At 38.9% G+C, this 19183-nt stretch overlaps 1 protein-coding gene across 8 annotated transcripts in view; it reads right to left on the reverse strand.

Moving 5' to 3' along the window:
• TPK1 (thiamin pyrophosphokinase 1) overlaps positions 1-19183 on the reverse strand; it is a 298387-nt gene that overhangs the window by 167378 nt on the left and 111826 nt on the right. For all 8 annotated transcript variants that reach the window (XM_064668750.1, XM_064668803.1, XM_064668777.1 and 5 more), the window contains one exon: positions 16366-16435. In XM_064668750.1, coding sequence (XP_064524820.1) covers positions 16366-16435 — 70 coding nt within the window. The remainder of the gene's footprint in view (positions 1-16365; positions 16436-19183) is intronic.

The following is a 19183-nucleotide window of genomic DNA, read 5'->3' on the forward strand; positions in this document are numbered from 1 at the left end:
AGATCACATTAGTAGACTTCTACCACTGTGAAGTCTCAACTATATATATATCACTAATAAGCACATCAGGAATCTGCATGCATGTGCTAAAATCCTTACTAGGTCCCAATCCTTCAAATCCAGACACATACAGCCTTGCTGGCCTATTCAACCAGCATCTCTCCCCTCCAGGGAGAGGGAAGTTCTGTATCAGCTCCATCTGAAACTAGCACAGATACACGCAACTCAGCTGGTGAGTCAGAACCCACAAGGAGTTCAGTGCAAAACTCAAGCTCAGAAGCAAATTCATGCTTACATTCAGACTTGGTAGATCAGAAGAGGAAATAAAATTGTTGTATTTTACTACATTTAAAATGAGTACATAATCCTTGCTAGAAAAAAAAGCAACAAAAAACCAAATCACAATAAATCCCAACCGCTCCAAAAGATGCAAGCATGACCAAGAGAAACGAAAAGGGCACTGTGAAGAGTCTTCAAGGCTACACTGAGAACTCGGCTGACTGAAGTGTATATAAATCTGATCTAGCTTTAAAACAGCTCAGAGACTGGTAGTAGAGTAGTTGTGATGGCAGCACTTGCTGTGCTGCTGCACTCGTTTCCGGAACAATGCCAGCTTCGTGGTTGAGAGTCTTAACTGTGTTTAAGAAACAAATGTGTATGTCTGTCCATCTTCTCTGCACAACCCCCCCATTCCCCCCCCCCCCCCCCCGCCCCGATCTATTAGTCACTAAGGTGCTACAGTGTATTTTCAGTAGAGCAAGTAGGTGTGTGCTACTACTGCTTTAAGCTTTCAATACCAGACTGTTGCTGGGACCCACCCTACCAAACTCCTCCTGCCTATGACTTAAGTTGGCTGTCCTTATTAATGGTCTAGCAAAAGCAAGGAAATCATACTGTGGAGGGAAGGTTTGAAGAGAACCTGAGCTAGTCCTCCTGTTTGTACCTGCATCATTTAGTCTACCGCCAGTTAGAGCACAAATGATAGCATTTAGATAACTACCTACCTGACAGATATCAAATCCAGGCAGGTCAATGTATAGATTTATGCTTTTTTATAAATGGCAATCACAGAAAAAACCTACATACACGACTGAGGCATTAGAAATATTACAAAAGTACACGTGATATTATAGAGTTCTCTGTTCTCAATCTCTCCCCTCCCCTGTCCTCCTCCTTTCCCTCTTTTTGCCTGCGAGGGATAAAACCACTCTCAGACAAAAAACACCTCGTTGTCAATAAGTAACACATAGTCCAAAAAAGCCCCGTCTTGGCCTCTGTACAAGTAATTTTCTATCAAGTAAAGTAGCTGAAAAGAAATTTAATGTAAACTCTGGTGCTGTTGGTGTCCTGCTTATTATTAAAAAAAAAGATAAATTAACAATACCCCCATATGAACTTCACAATTTATTATGATTAAAAAACCCTTAACTACTTTTCTACTAAGTTCTATTATTGTCATTATCATTTTGACTTAATCTTTTATTAAATTTCAACACGCTAATTAACTTTTCTTATAGGATGAGAAATAGATCTTAAGGACACAGATCTACCCATAAATAATACAAATGCAATGATGAGCTCTTATTAAAAGCTACTCCCATTACATACAGTGATAGTAGTTGCTCCTCAGGGAAGAATTCAGTGGTCTAATACTCCTGTTACCATCTGCACCATGTACACTACAAAGAAGGGAGAGGAGAACTCTGAACGGATGCAGCATTGGAAATGCTTTGGAAAAGACTAGGCACAGATGAGCTGTGAATCAGACACTCTGAACCAGTGTATAGTGAGGTGCTCTGGGAGTAGCATGAAAATCACCACAGGTGACATGACATGTAGCCATCATTAGAGATGTCATTCAATGGAAGAGCAAGATTCTGAATGACAGTGTGGCCCATTCCTTCAGTGTAAAATTCACTACTAGATAATTTTTTCAACATATTTTAATACCAGCAGGATATTAATTCGTAGGTGGATAAGTTTTTGAAAAATATATAAAGGTAGGAGGTTTAAACCTATCTGTCTGATAATGAGCTAAGAGACCCATATTTTATTGCAATGGCAGAAAAACTGTCACTGAGGTTACTTTTGTAATTGTTCTTGGAGATAAAGTCCTCCTGAAGATTAAGAGAGAACTCCATTATAAGCAAAGCCATTGCCTAAATCCTAGACTGTTAAATACCTGGTAAGTTCCAATGCAAAACATGCCTGCACCAGCCAGTTACAGCTAAACAGCTAGTAACAAACTGGAATTTGGACTGACAGACAGATAAAAAGGCACCAAGATTTTGGACCATTTCCACCTTTAAATTCAGCTCCATGCACTCTAGGAGGTGCAGCACACCCATTCTCTCCAAGCAGCAATGAACCTCAGGTGCAGTTCACACTTCAACAGTTTTTAGGGATCCCAAAAGTGTTTCAGGCAATGTGGCTCCCTAACTCCATAAAACACCACGTCCTTTGCCTAGGGCCATGATAGAGAGGGAGATGGTGAACACAAACTCCCCTGTCAGAGCCATTGGGTCACAGCCAGGTCCAAGGCCTGAGAAGGGGAGGCTGCAGCATTTCCAGAGGCCAGGCTGTGGAATCAAAGGGCAATTTCTCTTCAGTTGTACTCCTGGCTGATGTTGGTACATGGAAGAGCTCACGTAAAGTAGAAAAATTCTCAACTTTTATAGAATTTCACAAAATGCAGGTTCCTAGATTCATGCCTATGCTTTGTCTACCCCAAGAATGAGTAGATATGAGCAGTGTTCCTCTTTTCTTTCTTTTACAATGTGGGGGAAATAGTTTACAAATGCAGCTTTCAGATGAGAAAAAAAAATAATTAAAATTGCTTTTAAAACACAGAAGTAAGGAATTAAAGCTACAACCTGCTAGTATAACCCATGCTTTTGGCCTCTAGATTCCTATAATATGTTTACAGATTAAAATAATTCTCTCTTCAGAGATAACAGAGGGGAGCAACCCAGGGTATGAATGTCTAAATCAGCTAATTTACAAAGAAGGTTGGGGAAAAGAATAAAGAAAAATCTACATTGGATTGACAACTTGCCTGTGGTCCTGAGCCAAGATCCTGCCAAATACACTTGAACAGGCTGAAACATTAAACCCCAGAAGCACAAGAACTGAAAGGGAAATTTTGATGAGCTCTTAAACAGGGTCATGAACATGATTGTATTTCTGCTGGCTCTACTAAAAGAAGTCAAAACTTGCCATGGCTTTTCCAGTGTGAATGTGGCAAAGAAAGCACTTTCCCTTCTAAATAAAAATGCGATCCTGCAGAATGGGGAAGGCATTACCCTCCTGATGAAAGCCCTTTGCAGCATATTGGGAATGCTATTAGAGTGTTTGAAATCACTCCTGAGGTGTATTATGATCACATATATGCATGACAGTACTGACCACTTAATCCCTGTTCTGTCATAGGCAAGTTGGAGAATAAAAATTACACTGACACCCAAGGGTATTTTATGATAGAATATGAAATAAAACAATAAATTTGCAGATTATTTTGGCTTTGCCTCATGCTACTGCATTATACACCAAATATTACTAGCCTCTCATTTATTACTATTTAATTACAACAGAATACCTTTCTTTCAGACTTAATTAACCTCTGAAAGGAGTTTGTGACCTTGGGACCCTCCTGCGCACTTGCAACGTGCTGTTAGAATATTGCTCTGCCTGGAAACGCTTCCTTTAATGCTGAGATTTAATGAAGTGCACAGGTTCTTACAGGGAACACACAAAATACGAGAACCCTGCATGTGGTCACTTAATGAACAAAAGCAAGAGCATATCAATTAGAATCATAAATCAATACTAAATTAACATTAAAAGATGTCACAAGAGTTTCCCTAGAGGAGAGGCTCATTACAGTAAACATGATCATGAATGCTCTCCCCTATTACTTTTACTGTGGGGCAGAGAAGTGGGAGTAAGCAAATGAGGAGGGATTTGTCCTTAAATTCCTATTTGTTTAAGCCAGCAGAAGTTTAAGTATCCCGCCAAGCCAAATGACAGTGTAGCGCAGTTCCAGCTCCTGTCTTTGTCAGAAATTGCTGTTCACTCTGAAACACTTTGATTCTGAAAGGAAATCGGAGAGCAATAACCTTTTCACAAGATGAGAGGCAGAACCACAGCTCATGCAGTCACTTTCACTGCTTTGTTGCAAAGCTTCGAACGATGGATCAATGTTGGCCCCTTGATGCCAATCAGAGCAGACTGGTGCTTGCAGAGTGGGCGCTGGTTCAGTAACTCACTTGCTAGCAATGTTAACTCTTCAAAATGGATTCTTCACCATCTTGAGAATTCCCTCTGAGAGCTAAAAACCCCATCAATCTCCTCACATGATTCTCTCCTGTACAGACCATCCCAAAATCACCTTATGCACAGCTTTCTTTCTTCCTGCAATTGAAAGCATTAGAAAGCAGAGATATTGACATCCACATCTGTCACTTCCTTAATTACACGTATTTGTTGTCAAAGCCCTCAGATGATGGTTTAGCAAAAAAAAAAGAAAAAAAAGGCACTCAATTCTTTACTGACTCTTTTTCAGGTGTCTTTCTGGGACAGTCTGTCTTTCACCACTCAAAAACCTTCATGTGCAAGATTCCAATCTGATCTGTCACCACTATTTAACATGCCTGCTGCAGCTTATAGAATTAGAAAACATCAATCCTCCCACAGGTACTGCTGAAACTGGCAGAGGAAAAGAACATTTTTTTCTTTACTACCATAAAGACTTCCTTTCTTTCTTGCTACAGAATAACAGTTGCTCCACTGGAGTTATTAGCTAGGTTTATTCAAGAGACTTTTTTCCTTTTCAGCTTTAGTATCAAAAACAGTTTCATTCCCTTCCCACCTTTTCCTCCCCTCAAATTTTTGCCTTTTTTAGATTATGTCCATGCCTAACCTGTTTAGATCCTCCAAAGACCAAGGCAAAAACCCTGCTGACAAAGAAACAGAGATATTCAGAGTTCTATTGCATCAGCACGTAAAGACTATGATTCCAAGCCCCTGCAGAGTGACTTCACTACTGCACAGAGGGGATGACAACGAAAGGCACTGCTCTCTGGCCCACAGCTGGATGCCCGGCACTCTGAACAAGGTCTCTGGACTTGTAACACACACCAATTGCAGAAACAATCAATCAATCAATCAATTAACCACTCTACTACCACTCACATGCTTAAAAAGAACACCAAAGAACAAAAGGCAATCCAAAAATCCTACTAGCCTCATAATAAATATTTTGAGCTACACCCACATATCAGTCTCTCTTTTATGCTGAAGAAAAAGGGGAAGTACAAAGGTGCTGCCATTGCTATCCCCTGTGTCTGTTTCATACACCAAGCACTCTAAAAATATACCTTTCCTAACCCACTGATCCTTATCAATTTTCTTTACTGGCATCCTATTAGGTCTCGCCACATTAATGAGTTAATCCAGTCTCAAGCTGCAAATCCCTAATATTGCTTTCACCTAGACAATTACTCTTACTTATGCACAACGCTTATAATGAATAAATGAAAGGGAACAGTTACATGATTATTTACTGCTTCTATTCTTTTTTTTTATATATGCCAGACACCTTTTACGTGGAGATCATAGCACTCAAAAACACACCGAAGAAAATAAAGAGCAAACTGCAAACACATGTACTCTGCCTGATGCAAAACATCTTATCTACACATTCAGTCATGTGATGTGAGTACCTTCAATTGCCCACTCAGCTTAATTTCAAAAGAAAGAAACTTGTTCCAGCTGGAGTTTCTTAACCACCAGGGAAAGCCAGAGAATTTAAGAGTCAAGCAGTTTGTGTAGGTGGGATATCCCTCAAGAGCTAGTAGACCAAAAATAATTTATTGTTACAAGATGAATTTCATGCCTGTTGTTACTGCTACTATTCTAAATATTTTGATCACTGTGTAGGCACTGCAAAGTTATTCCAAATACAATAAGCAGTAGTAATTTCCAACTATTGCCAATGCTCAAATCAGAGTAACAGATGCCCAAACAATATTTACACAGCTAAAATGTTTTTTGGTTTGTTTGAGGATTTTTCTGAAAGCACAAGGCATAAAAATGCATTATGTCCCAGTCTCTTGAAGACCTGGTTACTGACAAAGTAGAAGTAAGAATCTTGTTCTTGCTCCATCCATTTCACAGGCTGTTGAAACAATATCAGGTTGCTGAAAACATGAGATCCAGTCCTGGCAGTTTCCCTGTTTGCAAACACAGCGCAAGAATTCAGGGCAATGCACAGGGAGGATATAATTGCTTAGACATCTAGAGCTTAATATCATCCCAATTAATTCAACAGAAGATCCTGAATTTGTACAAAAGGTGATCTGGGTCCCTATTCAGCAAGCACAGGCCCCACACATTTCCATGTTGCGACAATAAAGAAAAAATCCCTAAGTAACACTAAGAAGAAAACGAAAACAAAACATAGCTTTTAGCTTGTGTTAAAAGCTCTGACAAGCTTCCATGGAATCTCAGTTCCCCTCATTCACCATGTGCATTTCAAAATCCTGAAGAAAATCACAACCTAATTTCTGGCAGGATCTCCATGTTGTATGCCCGGAGAGAGTGACAGAGATAGTGACAGAGACAGTCACTGGTCAGTTTTGGTTTGTTTTTTCTCTCTCTAGAATGAAACATAAATTTCAACCATGTTCAGCTGTATTCATTCTCAAGTATTATTTGTTTGACCCTTCTTAATTTGTAGTCAGTTTACTCAGAGGAATAAACAAGGACTCTGCTCCACAGCCAATAAAAGCTGTGAGCTTCTTACTTGAATCCTTCTCTTCTTTAGTGTATTTCAGTACTTTCTTTATACATTACGTGCATATGCCCCTATTTGAGCCAAAAAGAACTACTGCAGGACAGATTATGTTTATTCTGAATGTGTTCATGATCAGATTATCTCACAACATACAGGTATTTTGGTGGTATTCCGAAGCTGTCATCTAGCCCTTTATCTACTGCTCTCTTCTCTCATCTCTCTAAAGTTCACTCTTCTAGTCGTATCCTTGCAGTGCTAATCTGTTCTTGAGGTGCTGATACGTACACAAGTGCTTACAAAAAGATAAGCAAAATGGAAATTATTTGCAAGTAAAGGCATTGCCCACAGCATACAGAACATATGCACTCTGGTATCAGAAACTATCTTACTGCTTTAGTGCATGTTTCAGCCAAAACACTCCCTATTTCATAGTTGAGTTAATGAGCCAGAGCTGAATGATGTCCTGATACTGATCCAGGGTTCTGCAGAGACACCAAAACCAGTTTGCAAATAGACTCTAGACTTGCGTGTATGGAATATCCCACTCAGGTAAAGCATTATCATGAGACAACCCCAGTGGACGTTTATGCATTTCCATGTATTTTAAGACGCTCTGTAATCTTGGGTCCAATCTACCTGTCATATGATCAGACATCATTCTGCTCAATTATTTGGCATCAATAGGCAAGATATTCCCATACAGCTTGTATCATTTCCAACTGCCATTTGACTGTCTTTTAATATTAATGCCTGATATGTTTTCACTTGTTATCCAAAACAGATCTTTCTTCCCTTGCTCTAAAAATCAGAATTCTCTACATTTCTCTGCAATTGACATTCACTATGGTTTTCAGATACATTGACTAAAATTCTTTTTTAAAAAGTCTGCATGCAAGACAGAGACAGCAAATTATTTCTCTCTCTCTCTTTTTTTTTTTTAATACAACTAAGACTTTACAAGAGTTTTTCTCTCCAATTTTGCAAAAATAAAGCTCAAAAATTAAGGCAGGTAGTATGGTGGTTGCAGAGGAGTGTGCATGCCCAGGAGTGTCATTTTTTGTATGAACTATGAGTTGAAGAAGATCTGAGTTTCTATGAATATAAACATATCCAAGAGCAGCTTTGGAGGTACCACTGTACACATTATCTACATGCTTGAGCAAATTATTTCTGTTAGCAGAACAAAACTTGTTCTATGATGTCTCAGAGCTCTAAATTTTTAACAAGGATAACCCTTGTGTCTTAAATTATTGAATTTGTAGAGCTGCCTGGCAACCTTACCTAGTCCAACTTTCAGTCCACCAATGATTAATTGATGCTTAGCCATTCATATAGATGGCTTTGCAACTGGTTCTGCAAAAAGAAAAAAAAAACTTGCTCTATGGTTTGTCCTTGTCGAGAGACAAACATCTCTTGACCCTAAACAGTGAATTTATTAAATATTCTCATTTATCAACTGTAATAAGCAGCCTTGGTCATAGTCTGAGAACACAGTTCCTTGTTCTTGATAGTATTTTCTGTGAAAACAACAGTAGCACAAAACATTTTTAAATGAAAAGCTGAAAGAGTCCATTTGTAAAACGGAAACACCCTTGGAATACAGTTACATTTAAAAACAACTCTTAGTAGAACAACTAGGAAAAATAGTTTAAGATGAATGGATTTATATTCTAAAGTTTTACTTCTCATTATATTCTACAATGCATAAAGTCCCCCCTTCTGGCTTCACTAACACTAAATTTTAACAGATTTGAAATATACAATCATCTGTTCTCAAAATAATGGTGCCCATTTGAATGCAAATTGTTAGAAGTCAGAACTTCTGCCTTTCACATATTCATAAAAAGAGAGCAGAGTCTACTGAAGAAAGAGAATAGGAAAGAAAACCAAGCAATAAACACCCAGAATATGTTTATGCTCCAACAATCACTAATAAGTTTACTGAAAGAGCATTTTAGAGACAGCAAAAACTAATCTGAATAATTTATCTGTGGATATTTTTTTTGTTCAATCCCATTAATTATGTAATATTCTGTGATTTGAAGTCACCTGGAAGGGACTATAACTGCTCTTCCCTGGAATTTTCTAGGCTATGAAAAAAAGACAACCAAAAAATGAAAAAGTGAATGGATGCTATAGCACTAGTAATCCCTCCCTAAATCTCTGAAGTGCATCAGTGCAGATTAGTCAACTTCAATGTCATTTATTAACATACATTCATTTAAAGGCATTGATAGCACATGGATTTCTGTGCTCCCTGATTGAACACTGCTCTTGGCATTCTTCTCAGTCTTAACAGAGCTTCTTTCAAACCTAAGATCATTCTTGCCATGTTCAATAAAAACGTTGTATTTTAAATTTTAAAAGACAAGTACTATTGCAGCCTGGTTTGAGGCTTGTAAAAACTTTCTAGTTTTGTTTTGTTTCAAGCACAGGAAAACTCCCACTGCCCAGCCTGCCCCAAACACCTGTAAAAAGCATTGCTCCATAAAAGCAAGCATTGACTGCTTAATCCCAAACTTCTATTGATATTCAGGGATGCAAAAGAAACAAAGGCATACATTTCACCCTAACACTACACACAGAGCCAGCTTTTCCTGGATCTGGAGAAGTACTCCTTAGGCACAGCAAATCAAACCACTGTAAAGTGCTGAGTGCTCTTTGGTCAGCTCAGGAGTCCTTTCCAAGCTGCTTGCTCCAGATGTGACTCAATGCAGGGATATTTTATCACTGCAAAGTCCTAACTTCCAACATTGGGGCAGCCATAAATGATTTTTACCATGTCATAAAGTCAGAAATCACCCAGATGGCAATGACATTCCTCTGCTTACAGTACACTAGGGGCACAGATACAGCTATTTGAAGAAGAAGCTGAAGTAGTACAAACTCTCTGATTGAAAGACTTGGGATTAATTGAAAGTGTCCCTATATTTTCCTTTCCTCAGGCCCTTTATTCCCTGTTTTTTTCTAGAACTTTTTTCTGGACAAATCGTGACCCTTTGTTTTCCTGGTTGGCAATTTAAACTTGGCTTACTGTGCTCTTACTAGGATAGTGCAGGTTTATGGCCAAAGTACCTCACTGGCAGCCAAGACACTCAGTTTGTAAAGTTGAACTGTCCATCTGTTTTGTATTTGCTCATCACTCCATCTCCCCAGACTTTTGTCCTGGTCCTTCCCCTCTAGTTCTTAACAAGACTAGAATAATTCCAGAAAAGCAGTGTCTCGCATTTAATGTTTGTTGATGTGGCTGAAACAACAGGGTTCTAACACCATCTTTGAATGTCTTGAGAATACCTCAAGAAAAGAGAAAAAATATCAGTGGATTTATGCCAAAGTGTGCAGATCCCTGGAGTGCTCATGAGATAAAGTCTGTTTCCACCTACTATTCCTTATTAAATACTGATCTCATGAGGAATGATACCTGGCTCTTTGATAGGCTCATCTTTTAACAAAGAAATATCAGAAATTCTGATTAGATCACGTGAATGATGACAGCATTTTAGCCCTTCTTAAGAAATATTTGCCTGCATCTTAAAGATGACTAACTGAGAATCTGAGATGATTTCATAACTCACTGGATGACTTTGAGCAAACTGAAAACAAAATTAGGGCCTGGCTGTTTTCTAAAGATTTAAACATGAGTCCCAAGTCAGGTATTACCTAAAGCAGGAAGCTGTGGATAGGGATGTTTTTTCTGAACACTCCTGCATAATTTATTAGGATAAACTCAAGGTCCTAATTTTGATCCTTAAACACTGCTATAGTTTGCAGGTCAGGCAAAGATGTCTGATATAAAAGATCTTCTTAAACCATTTGACAAATAAAGCACTGCTTGAGCTTTCAACTTTCCTGGCTTTTGGACTGTAATCCCTCAATTCAAAGAATCCTTCATCACTAAGCAGCAAGGGTGCTAGCTTTGACCTCACAGTTTCAGAAGCTAAATATTTTTTCAAACATTACTGAAACATATCCTTATATCAACACGAATAAAGCACAAACTTCACATGTATAACTATCGCACATCCTCACATACAATGAATAGATTTTAAAGACAAGAAAAGACCATTGTACTCTTCTAATACAACTCTATATTCAGAAAATCTCATTCGATGTTTTCTGCATCAGTGCCCTAAATTTTGCCTGAATATAAGATAGCTTAAAAACAATACCCAGTTTAATCTGAAGAGTTCAAGCAAAGAATTCCTCTCAACTCTACATTAAGCTACATCAATGGCTAATTACCTTCATAAGTACCCTATTTCTAATCCAATATGGAACACAGTGAAGTATATATGAATTTCTCACTCTAATAATCCTCTTAGGGACCCATTTTTCCATGAGTAGAAGGTTATTCAGGAAACAAGACAGAAGATCTCTTTTTACAGATGGGTTTTGCTAGCTGATGCCAGGCTGGATTTTTTTGGTTTTATTTTTGGTGTGGCTTTTTTTTTTTTTATTATCTTGACAATGGAGACACTTGTTCTCAGATAAGGCAAATCCAGTGCAAAATATAAATAGCCAAATGAAGTAGCCAATGCACAACTAACCCTGACTAATTGCTAAAATGCACTCATGAAGCCATCCAAGTACACAGACAAACTCCACTCTGAGTTATTTTTCCACCTTTCACGTAAGCTACTGTATGACTGCTTTTTCCTCGTGGAAGTTACAAAGTTACATTAGCTTAATCTTCCTATTCAGAGGTTAAACTTATTGCTTAATTTTCAAACTTTCAGGCAAAATAAAGCCATGGGAAATGCATGTAGCATGGGGGGGGAAACATGATGAGTTAGATCTTTGTGCAGTTGCAGAACTACCAGCTTGTTTGGATTGTGGAAACAAATGGACTAGGTGTTGCAATGAGGGGATGCAGGCTCTTCAGGAAGGACAGGATGGAAGCTGAGAAAAAAGAGTTGCCCTTTATGTGAGAGGGCAGCTGGAGTGAACGGAGCTGTGCTTGGGGATGGATGAAGTCAGGCAATCTAAAGCCCAAGTGAAATTGCATCTGGCCAGGGATGTCAAAGATATAAATTGCTTGTAAAAAGATTTTTTTGAGGTCTGTACTTGAAATTTAGAAGCTGGAAATGTTTACATCAACTGGAAATGTTTACAAAATTTGTTCCTAATGTTCAAACAGACGTGTAGAGGTTCTCGAAGCTGCCTCCATTCACATCCAGCTCAGAGAAGAATTATATAGTAGCAGCTGTATTTTCATGCAACACCTGAGTTCACCTCATGTATGTTTAATATGTAGAAAATGCTATCATTTTCCATTTTCACTGTTGCTCTTATGTTTTATGGAGTTCACAGAAAAAAACCAGGAAGGGTAGTGAAAGTGATGTTCTCAGTGACTGTAGGCAAATCAACTTGTGTCATACAGTAAGTCTGAAATACTGAAATACTAAACAGAACCCCAGAAAGACAGTATTTGTCACGACAGTATTATCCTTCCTCTTATAGAGCTCACTGCCCCCCTCTTCAACATGATGACCTTAACACTGCAAAATCTGAGTAGAGGATGGATGTGACATCTCTCTGGAAAACAGCATCCAAGACACAAGTATTAATGATTGCTTTTAAAGGTGCCAATACAATGATAGTTTTCAACGCATTTTCATCTTCATGTACCCCAAGGCCAGTGACGCTCAGGTACATCGATGCCTTAAGATTTAACCAGAAAGTGTTGAGAAAGAAGTTGCTCCAGGGTGGTACAGATAAGCCTAACTCTGAAGCAGATAACAGTGTTTCATAATGCTTCAAGAAAATAAACAATAGGATAGGCAAGGCAGACAGAATAAGGCAGAGCAAAAAAACCATAAATATTAGTAACTCACCTTTAACTCTGATTAGCTGCAAATGTTCAGCAACTAAGAACAATTTTGCAATAATCCTTATTTCTAAATTGAAACTGGTGTTAACAAAAAAACCCTGTAGTTTAAGGAAAAAAACCTTTCTGGGCTGCAGAGTCAGAGAGAGAAAAGCAACAGGATTCTCTCCTTTTTCAGTCTTGCCTTTCTCCTGACCCCAACACTCACAGTTCCCAAGGATGAGCCTCTCTAAGGGAAAGTTATCCTGTCCTTTTGGTTACTCTTCCTATCCCTCCTGCTCTACAAGGCATTTGTTTTAACATGGTTTCTCCTTGTTGGTACTTATAAAAACGACGATTTTCTTGGATTGGTTTGTTTTTAAACAAAAATAATTGCAATTCAGATTTGTTGAGCTAGTTTTTACAGAACTTTATGGGAAAACCAACCAAATGTCATAAAAATGACACCACAAACACAGATGAAGACACAAAACATCTTATGTATGTTAATCTCATTACCCAAAGTCTCGTTGTTAAGCCAGCCTGTGCAGTGCTATAGAGAGGAAGGTGAAAACTTCCTTTGCTTGATGGGAATAGGTGAACCACTTGAGCACAGAAGCAAGTCAAAACATCAGTGGAAAAAACAGGAAACAGATGGAGGCAGGGGGGTGGTCTTGAATCACCCTTTCCTGGTTTTCATTCGACAGCATAGGCCAACTTAATGAGAAGCAAGTTAAAGAATTATTCACATGGAGTAAGCCTCCTGTAGAGCATCTTGCCTGGCTTCAGCCACAGCACTTTTAGAACTAACTGAAGAGAGTCCAATAAGAGCAATAAGAGAAGATGACCAATAGAAAGACCAAACAAGCTGGGCACATTTTAGCCCAAAACAGAGTAAGCTGGATGCAGGGTGGGGCAGCAGATACAGCTCTCACTTGAATATTTTTAAGAACCAGCTAATTTAGTTATGTATCAGGCATGGAACAGGTAGCTTTGTCTTCATCTTAAAGTGGAGGGAAAGTAGGATGGATCTCTTGAGGTAATTTCTAGCTCTGTATTTTGCTAGGATTTGGAAATGGACCCTTCAAAATAGCAACAACTATTTCACTGCCAATCGAACCCAATCCCTAGGGTTGGTTGTTGCCTCTCCGGGCCTGGAAAAGACACATCACCAAAAAATTCCCCACCCTGGTATGGCCCACTGATTATTACCTGCTACTGGCTTTTCAAGTGGATACCAATGAAATCCCGACAAGAAGGCTGTGGAAATGTAAGAGGGACCTCAGGGTGTTGGGACAACTAGTCAAGGGATCTGCAGCACCAGTTGTGGGTTTTTTTGTCCAGTTGCAGAGAATGTTAGGGTAAGAAACAGGAAAATTATGCAGATGAACATCTGGGTTCAAGACTGGTGTTAGCAGTGGTATTTTGGTTTTTTTGATGGTACGTCAGTTTATACGACACTGAGCCTGCAGGCAACAAACAGAGGCCACATGTCTCAAAGGGGTAAAAGGATCTTAGCTCAGGGGTTAGCAGGGCTCATTGAGAGAGCTTTAAACTAGATTTGAAGAGGGATGGAGACATAGCCAGGCTTGACAGAGATAAGGTGTGAGAGAGATAAGCGACCGTCCAAGTACCAAAAGGAGGCTGAAGAGGGAACACCTCGATCAAGCACAAGCATCCAAAGACATAACCACAAGACAGGACTATGGGGCATCCCTCTGCACTCCTACTGGGCTATTGACACAGTCAAATACCTCTATAAATGCTTGAACACTAACACATGCAGTATAGGGAACCAATTCTGTGATTCTGTAATATGAACTTATCTCCAAAGGAAGACACTTGTGCAACAGTCCCATAATCCAAGCTGTTATTTTTCCATGTTATCATCTATTCCCATTCTTTTAAAGGGTTCTTCACATACTTTAGTGTCACTGAGAATCAAGCTGAAAATATCAATCAAATTCTTTATTTGTATCTCTTGGATATAATAATCTCTAAAATTTAAGGACTGTAGCTTTTTAGGGTTTGATACAACACAATTAGATATCAGGGCTTCGAATAAAGTAGAGTTTTACAGAGAAGGTTAAGACAGCATTAAAAAATGATTAGCATGTCAGTAGAGTCTGAGCAGACAGCTCTTTAATGACACTGGACAGGGAGTTTAAAGGAAAATACTTCAGAGAAGTAAATGGATATTCTTTCTAGCAGAATGATTTCCTTAAAGAAAAAAAGTCCAAATTAGGTAGATCTTTTTTTTGTTGTTTCAAAAAGAAGCAGCTTGAAGGTAAAATATACCTACCCAAAGCAATTAAGATGAGAACAAAGAGGAAAAGAATACTCCAAGGGCCAAGTATGTAAGACTGAAAGAACTATTCAGTCAAGGTATAATCATCCATTTTCCCCTGAATTATATTTATTTAATACAAACATAAAGGTGTGCAGAAGAGATGAATGGGTTACAGGAGAAGGTAAAGTGAAAGTTCTAAAATATTGTTCTTTGGAGAGCATCACCATTATCAAAGAGAAATGTTTGCTGCAAGTCAGTCTTGAATTCAAACAGTCACCTGTTGAGTTGTGCATGGCTCTATGAGCAACTACTAGAAAAGGAGAAACAAAGGTTACAGAAGGAATATTCTATGACAGTAGTGCTTGCCAGACTCCAGTCTCTGTTTTAGCAGTTGTAGAACTTCAGCCAGACCTTTCACAGGTGACAAAGAAAGAAATTTTTAGATAATTTTTACTTTCAGACTGGAGTCTTCCTCTCCAACTCCGGGCTTTACTCTGAAGGAGAGGAGGAAACCAAGCTTCCCCTGGTCTCTGTCATACACTTGCCATGACATGAAAAGCAAACCCCATGTCAGATTTTGCTATATGAACAAAATTGTTCATAAATTTGTAAGTTCTACCAAATGCCTGTCTCATTCCGTTGCCCCAAGAGTCAGTTCTATAAATTTATTTGCTTTTATGAAACTACTTATTTATGAATTATTGCTCAAAACAACTGAAAATCTTAAAGACAAGAAAAAGAATCCTTATTAAGTTAAGTTTACACAGCATTACATGGTTCCACTACAAAAATAAGAAAGCACTTAAATGCAGTATTTTGCATCACAACCCCAGCTCAACAACTCTGGGGCACAAACTGGGATATTTTACAATTTTAAATGCCATTGCAGAAAAACAGAACATATTCTTTCAGTCATATTTCCTCACCTAGCATATACATTTATAGATAACCTCTGCACTTTCCTTTGGTCACTTATCACGCCCCGATGCTAATTGAGAAATAATTCAAAAAGAAGACTTCCTATTTTATTACCCATCTCACTTCACAAAGTAAGCAGATTTCCTCTAAGGCCTCACAGGAAAAATGAAGAGGACACACTTTGTTTCAGCTCATCATGACAGGCATAAGATGTTCCTCTAGGTAACCCTTGCTAGGGGGACAGCAATTTTTTTCAGAGGCATAACTCTGATGGATGCATAAAATAGGACAGACTGAGAGCAGATCTTTTAAGAGGAAAAAAAGATTAGTGGGCTTCAGGGAAAATGGTATTTCAGGCTACCTGTGTTTTTAAAAATTGTAGTTGGGAATAAAAATTAAAGATAATGTGGAGAAAATATTATACTATCTGCCACAGTTCATTAAAGTACCATGCACAGAGCAGGCAGGTACTTCAGTAACTGAACAGATCCTGTTCCTCTGTATTTTACTTTCATTGAGAAGATGACTTCAATGACTTCTAGTGTATTGCTAACATACCGTTCCTGGCTCCCTTCCGTGATGTAGTAGAGACGATTGGCACCTCCATCAGCACAAGCTCTCAGGGCAGCTGCAAGAGAAGAAAGAGAACATCAATGCATTTGCATTATAAAAAAAAACCCCACAACCAGTTTCTTCATTATTGACAATGCTGTATAAACTCAAATGTTCATGGCAGCATGGGGAATAAACTTGAGATCTCATATGGCTTTTAGCTTCCTATACATGACTGCTTCCCCTGTTTTTATCAGACTGGTGCCAGTGTTCATCTGCTTGTGCCACCGTACTTGCAAATAGCTTATTTCTATCCTAACCTATTGCCCAGACAGCTTAGACTACATGAGGGGCTAGTATTCAAAACCTGAAACATACATCTATGGGCATGTATTTGTCACGAAGTGCGAACTTGCACTGGAAACCTAACTACCTCCTCATCCAGGCAGAAGGTTCACAATGGTGGCTCTATAACAACCTGCATAACAACTGGGGAAAAAAACCCCACACAACCAAGAGTTCATCATGACAGTACCCATTTTCTCTTTTTTTCCCCTCCTATGACACAAAAATGGTAACTCTTACAGTTTCTATATTGTTCCACAGACTGTTTGAATCATCTGATATAAAGTAGGTGGGTTAGGTCTTGGCTTTGATATCTTGAACTATCCTGATACAAAATCACAATAATTTTCAGTGCTTCCACCTAAGTTGGGGACCTCAAAGGGCATGTGCCACTAATTCCAGCTGATTTAAACAAGCGCAGACATGCTGTTCTCTTGTGATCCCTTTGTTTATAGACTTAAGACAGAGAAAAGAGACAAGTCTAACGCTATTATTACAAAATCAAACATAAATTGGTATATTTTATTCATAAGCATCCCCATTAATCATGATTTAACTAACACACAGCTCTTTCGTGAGATTTAAAAAACCTGATAAGCTATTAAGGATTGAAAATGACCATCTTGTCTTAGCAGTCTTTATCAGTTTTGCTCTGAGATGCACAAGTCAGATAACCGCAGCACACAAGATAAAAGGAGCTGCCGCTTCCACAGTAGAGCAGAGTGTTCCTTCCAGGCAAAGAGAGACTGACTGCTAGTTCTGAGAGGGCTGAAAGTCACAGGGCCAGGGCCAGGGGCTGGAGGAGAGAAAAGGGAAAAAGAGGAGAGACAAAGAAAACAGCCTGCCAAAGTTTTGGGGGAAACGGTACAAACAATCAGATCAGGCACTTCTTGCTGCTGAGAATCCAATTTTCAGCTAAAGCCACTTTCCTTTGGTGTTTATTTCTCAGTCAGAACCATCTCTCAGAAGTGATACAAACCCATTATCTTTCCTTTTGGTGTGCATTAGGTGGGCAATGCAGCCCTCCCCCTAGCTTAGCCATCAACTTAGCCATCAACTTAGACAGCCTATACAAACTGGGACAACCAAGTTCACCTCTATATCTGCTCTCAAGTCACTCTTTCTTATGTTACTGCGGAACTCCCACCATGGGGAATGTTCTGTATGGGTTTATCCACCACGCAGTATCATGTGACCTTGGCTGAGGCATTTTGGGGGGAAAAAAAAAAGGAAGGAAACAGGGCAACACAAAATCTACCAGTTCATCACAGGGGGCTTTAAGTACTTGAGCTTTTTCCTGCAGACTGAAACAATGTGCAGGGCAGGAGAATGAGCACTGTACTCCTCTGTATTGCTTCTAGCACTGCTCTGCTCTAGGGATCCCTGCTCTCTCTTGCCCATAGTATTATGGTATCCACTATGGCAAGCCCTACTACTCTCAGCCTTCTTGTACAGACCATGCTCCTCTCCGTTTCCTTATCCTACTTCTACTCCTTCCAGCCTCCATCCAAACCCGTATTAATGAGACAAGGTCAAGCAGATTTGATCCTGACAAATTTCATTAGGTGAGATCATTTCCAAATTATGGTAGCTGGCCAGCCATTTACCATGGTGATTCACTGCTTCAGGTAGGTTCCTTATCCATTCTTATGAATATAAACAACACAAGAACACCATTTTTGCCTGCTGTGTTTGATGGGATGATTTTAACTTCTCTCACTTGAGGTTACAGCTAAAAATGGGTTGATGTACTTTCTTTATCCTGGGCATATTTGTTAAGTTCTCTCAGGGAGTTCAGCTCACACAGAATATATTAATGGCCCATTGCAAGAAGAGTCTGTAATACCTGTCCTTGAATTAGTTATCCTGTCTATCGGCTTATTTAGCAGATAGAAGGCATCTAAGCAAGGCCTAGGATCTAGGCAATTACAGAATCTCTTCTCTCCCCATGAGCTACAAAAGCAATTAATCAGTTGAGACACTTTTTATATTCAAAACTGTAAGAGGCCTGCAGAAAAATTATTTTCTAACTCCAGGTACATAAACTTCCTAAAGGATGCTTCCCAGGCCAAGGACAGTTCCAGCCTTTTCCTTCTGAGAACAGTGAGTTTTATATTTATTATCCCACATTTAAAAAAAAAAAGTGGCTTACAACTTCTGAAAAAAAAAAAAAAGAAAAAAGACAGGACGAGATACAGAAAAAGAGATTAAAGAGTCTATTATCTGTCTCAATTACTTTAAGAAAGCCAGACTGTCTTTAACTATTGCAAATTCTCTCAATGGACTTACCACAAGTGAAGCCTGGCCTAAGATCTCTTCATCTGATCTTACTATTTTAAAACAACATGACCAAAAAACCCAAACCAAACTAAGCATTATAAAACAAACCAGTCTTCAATCAGTCTGGTACATGTAAAACTACTGAAATTCTCCCAAAAACATGAAGGTACCTAAGTAACAGGTCTGTGACACTTACACA

This window comes from Pseudopipra pipra, chromosome 1, assembly GCF_036250125.1.
Source record: "Pseudopipra pipra isolate bDixPip1 chromosome 1, bDixPip1.hap1, whole genome shotgun sequence".
NCBI classification, from domain to species: Eukaryota; Metazoa; Chordata; class Aves; order Passeriformes; family Pipridae; genus Pseudopipra; species Pseudopipra pipra.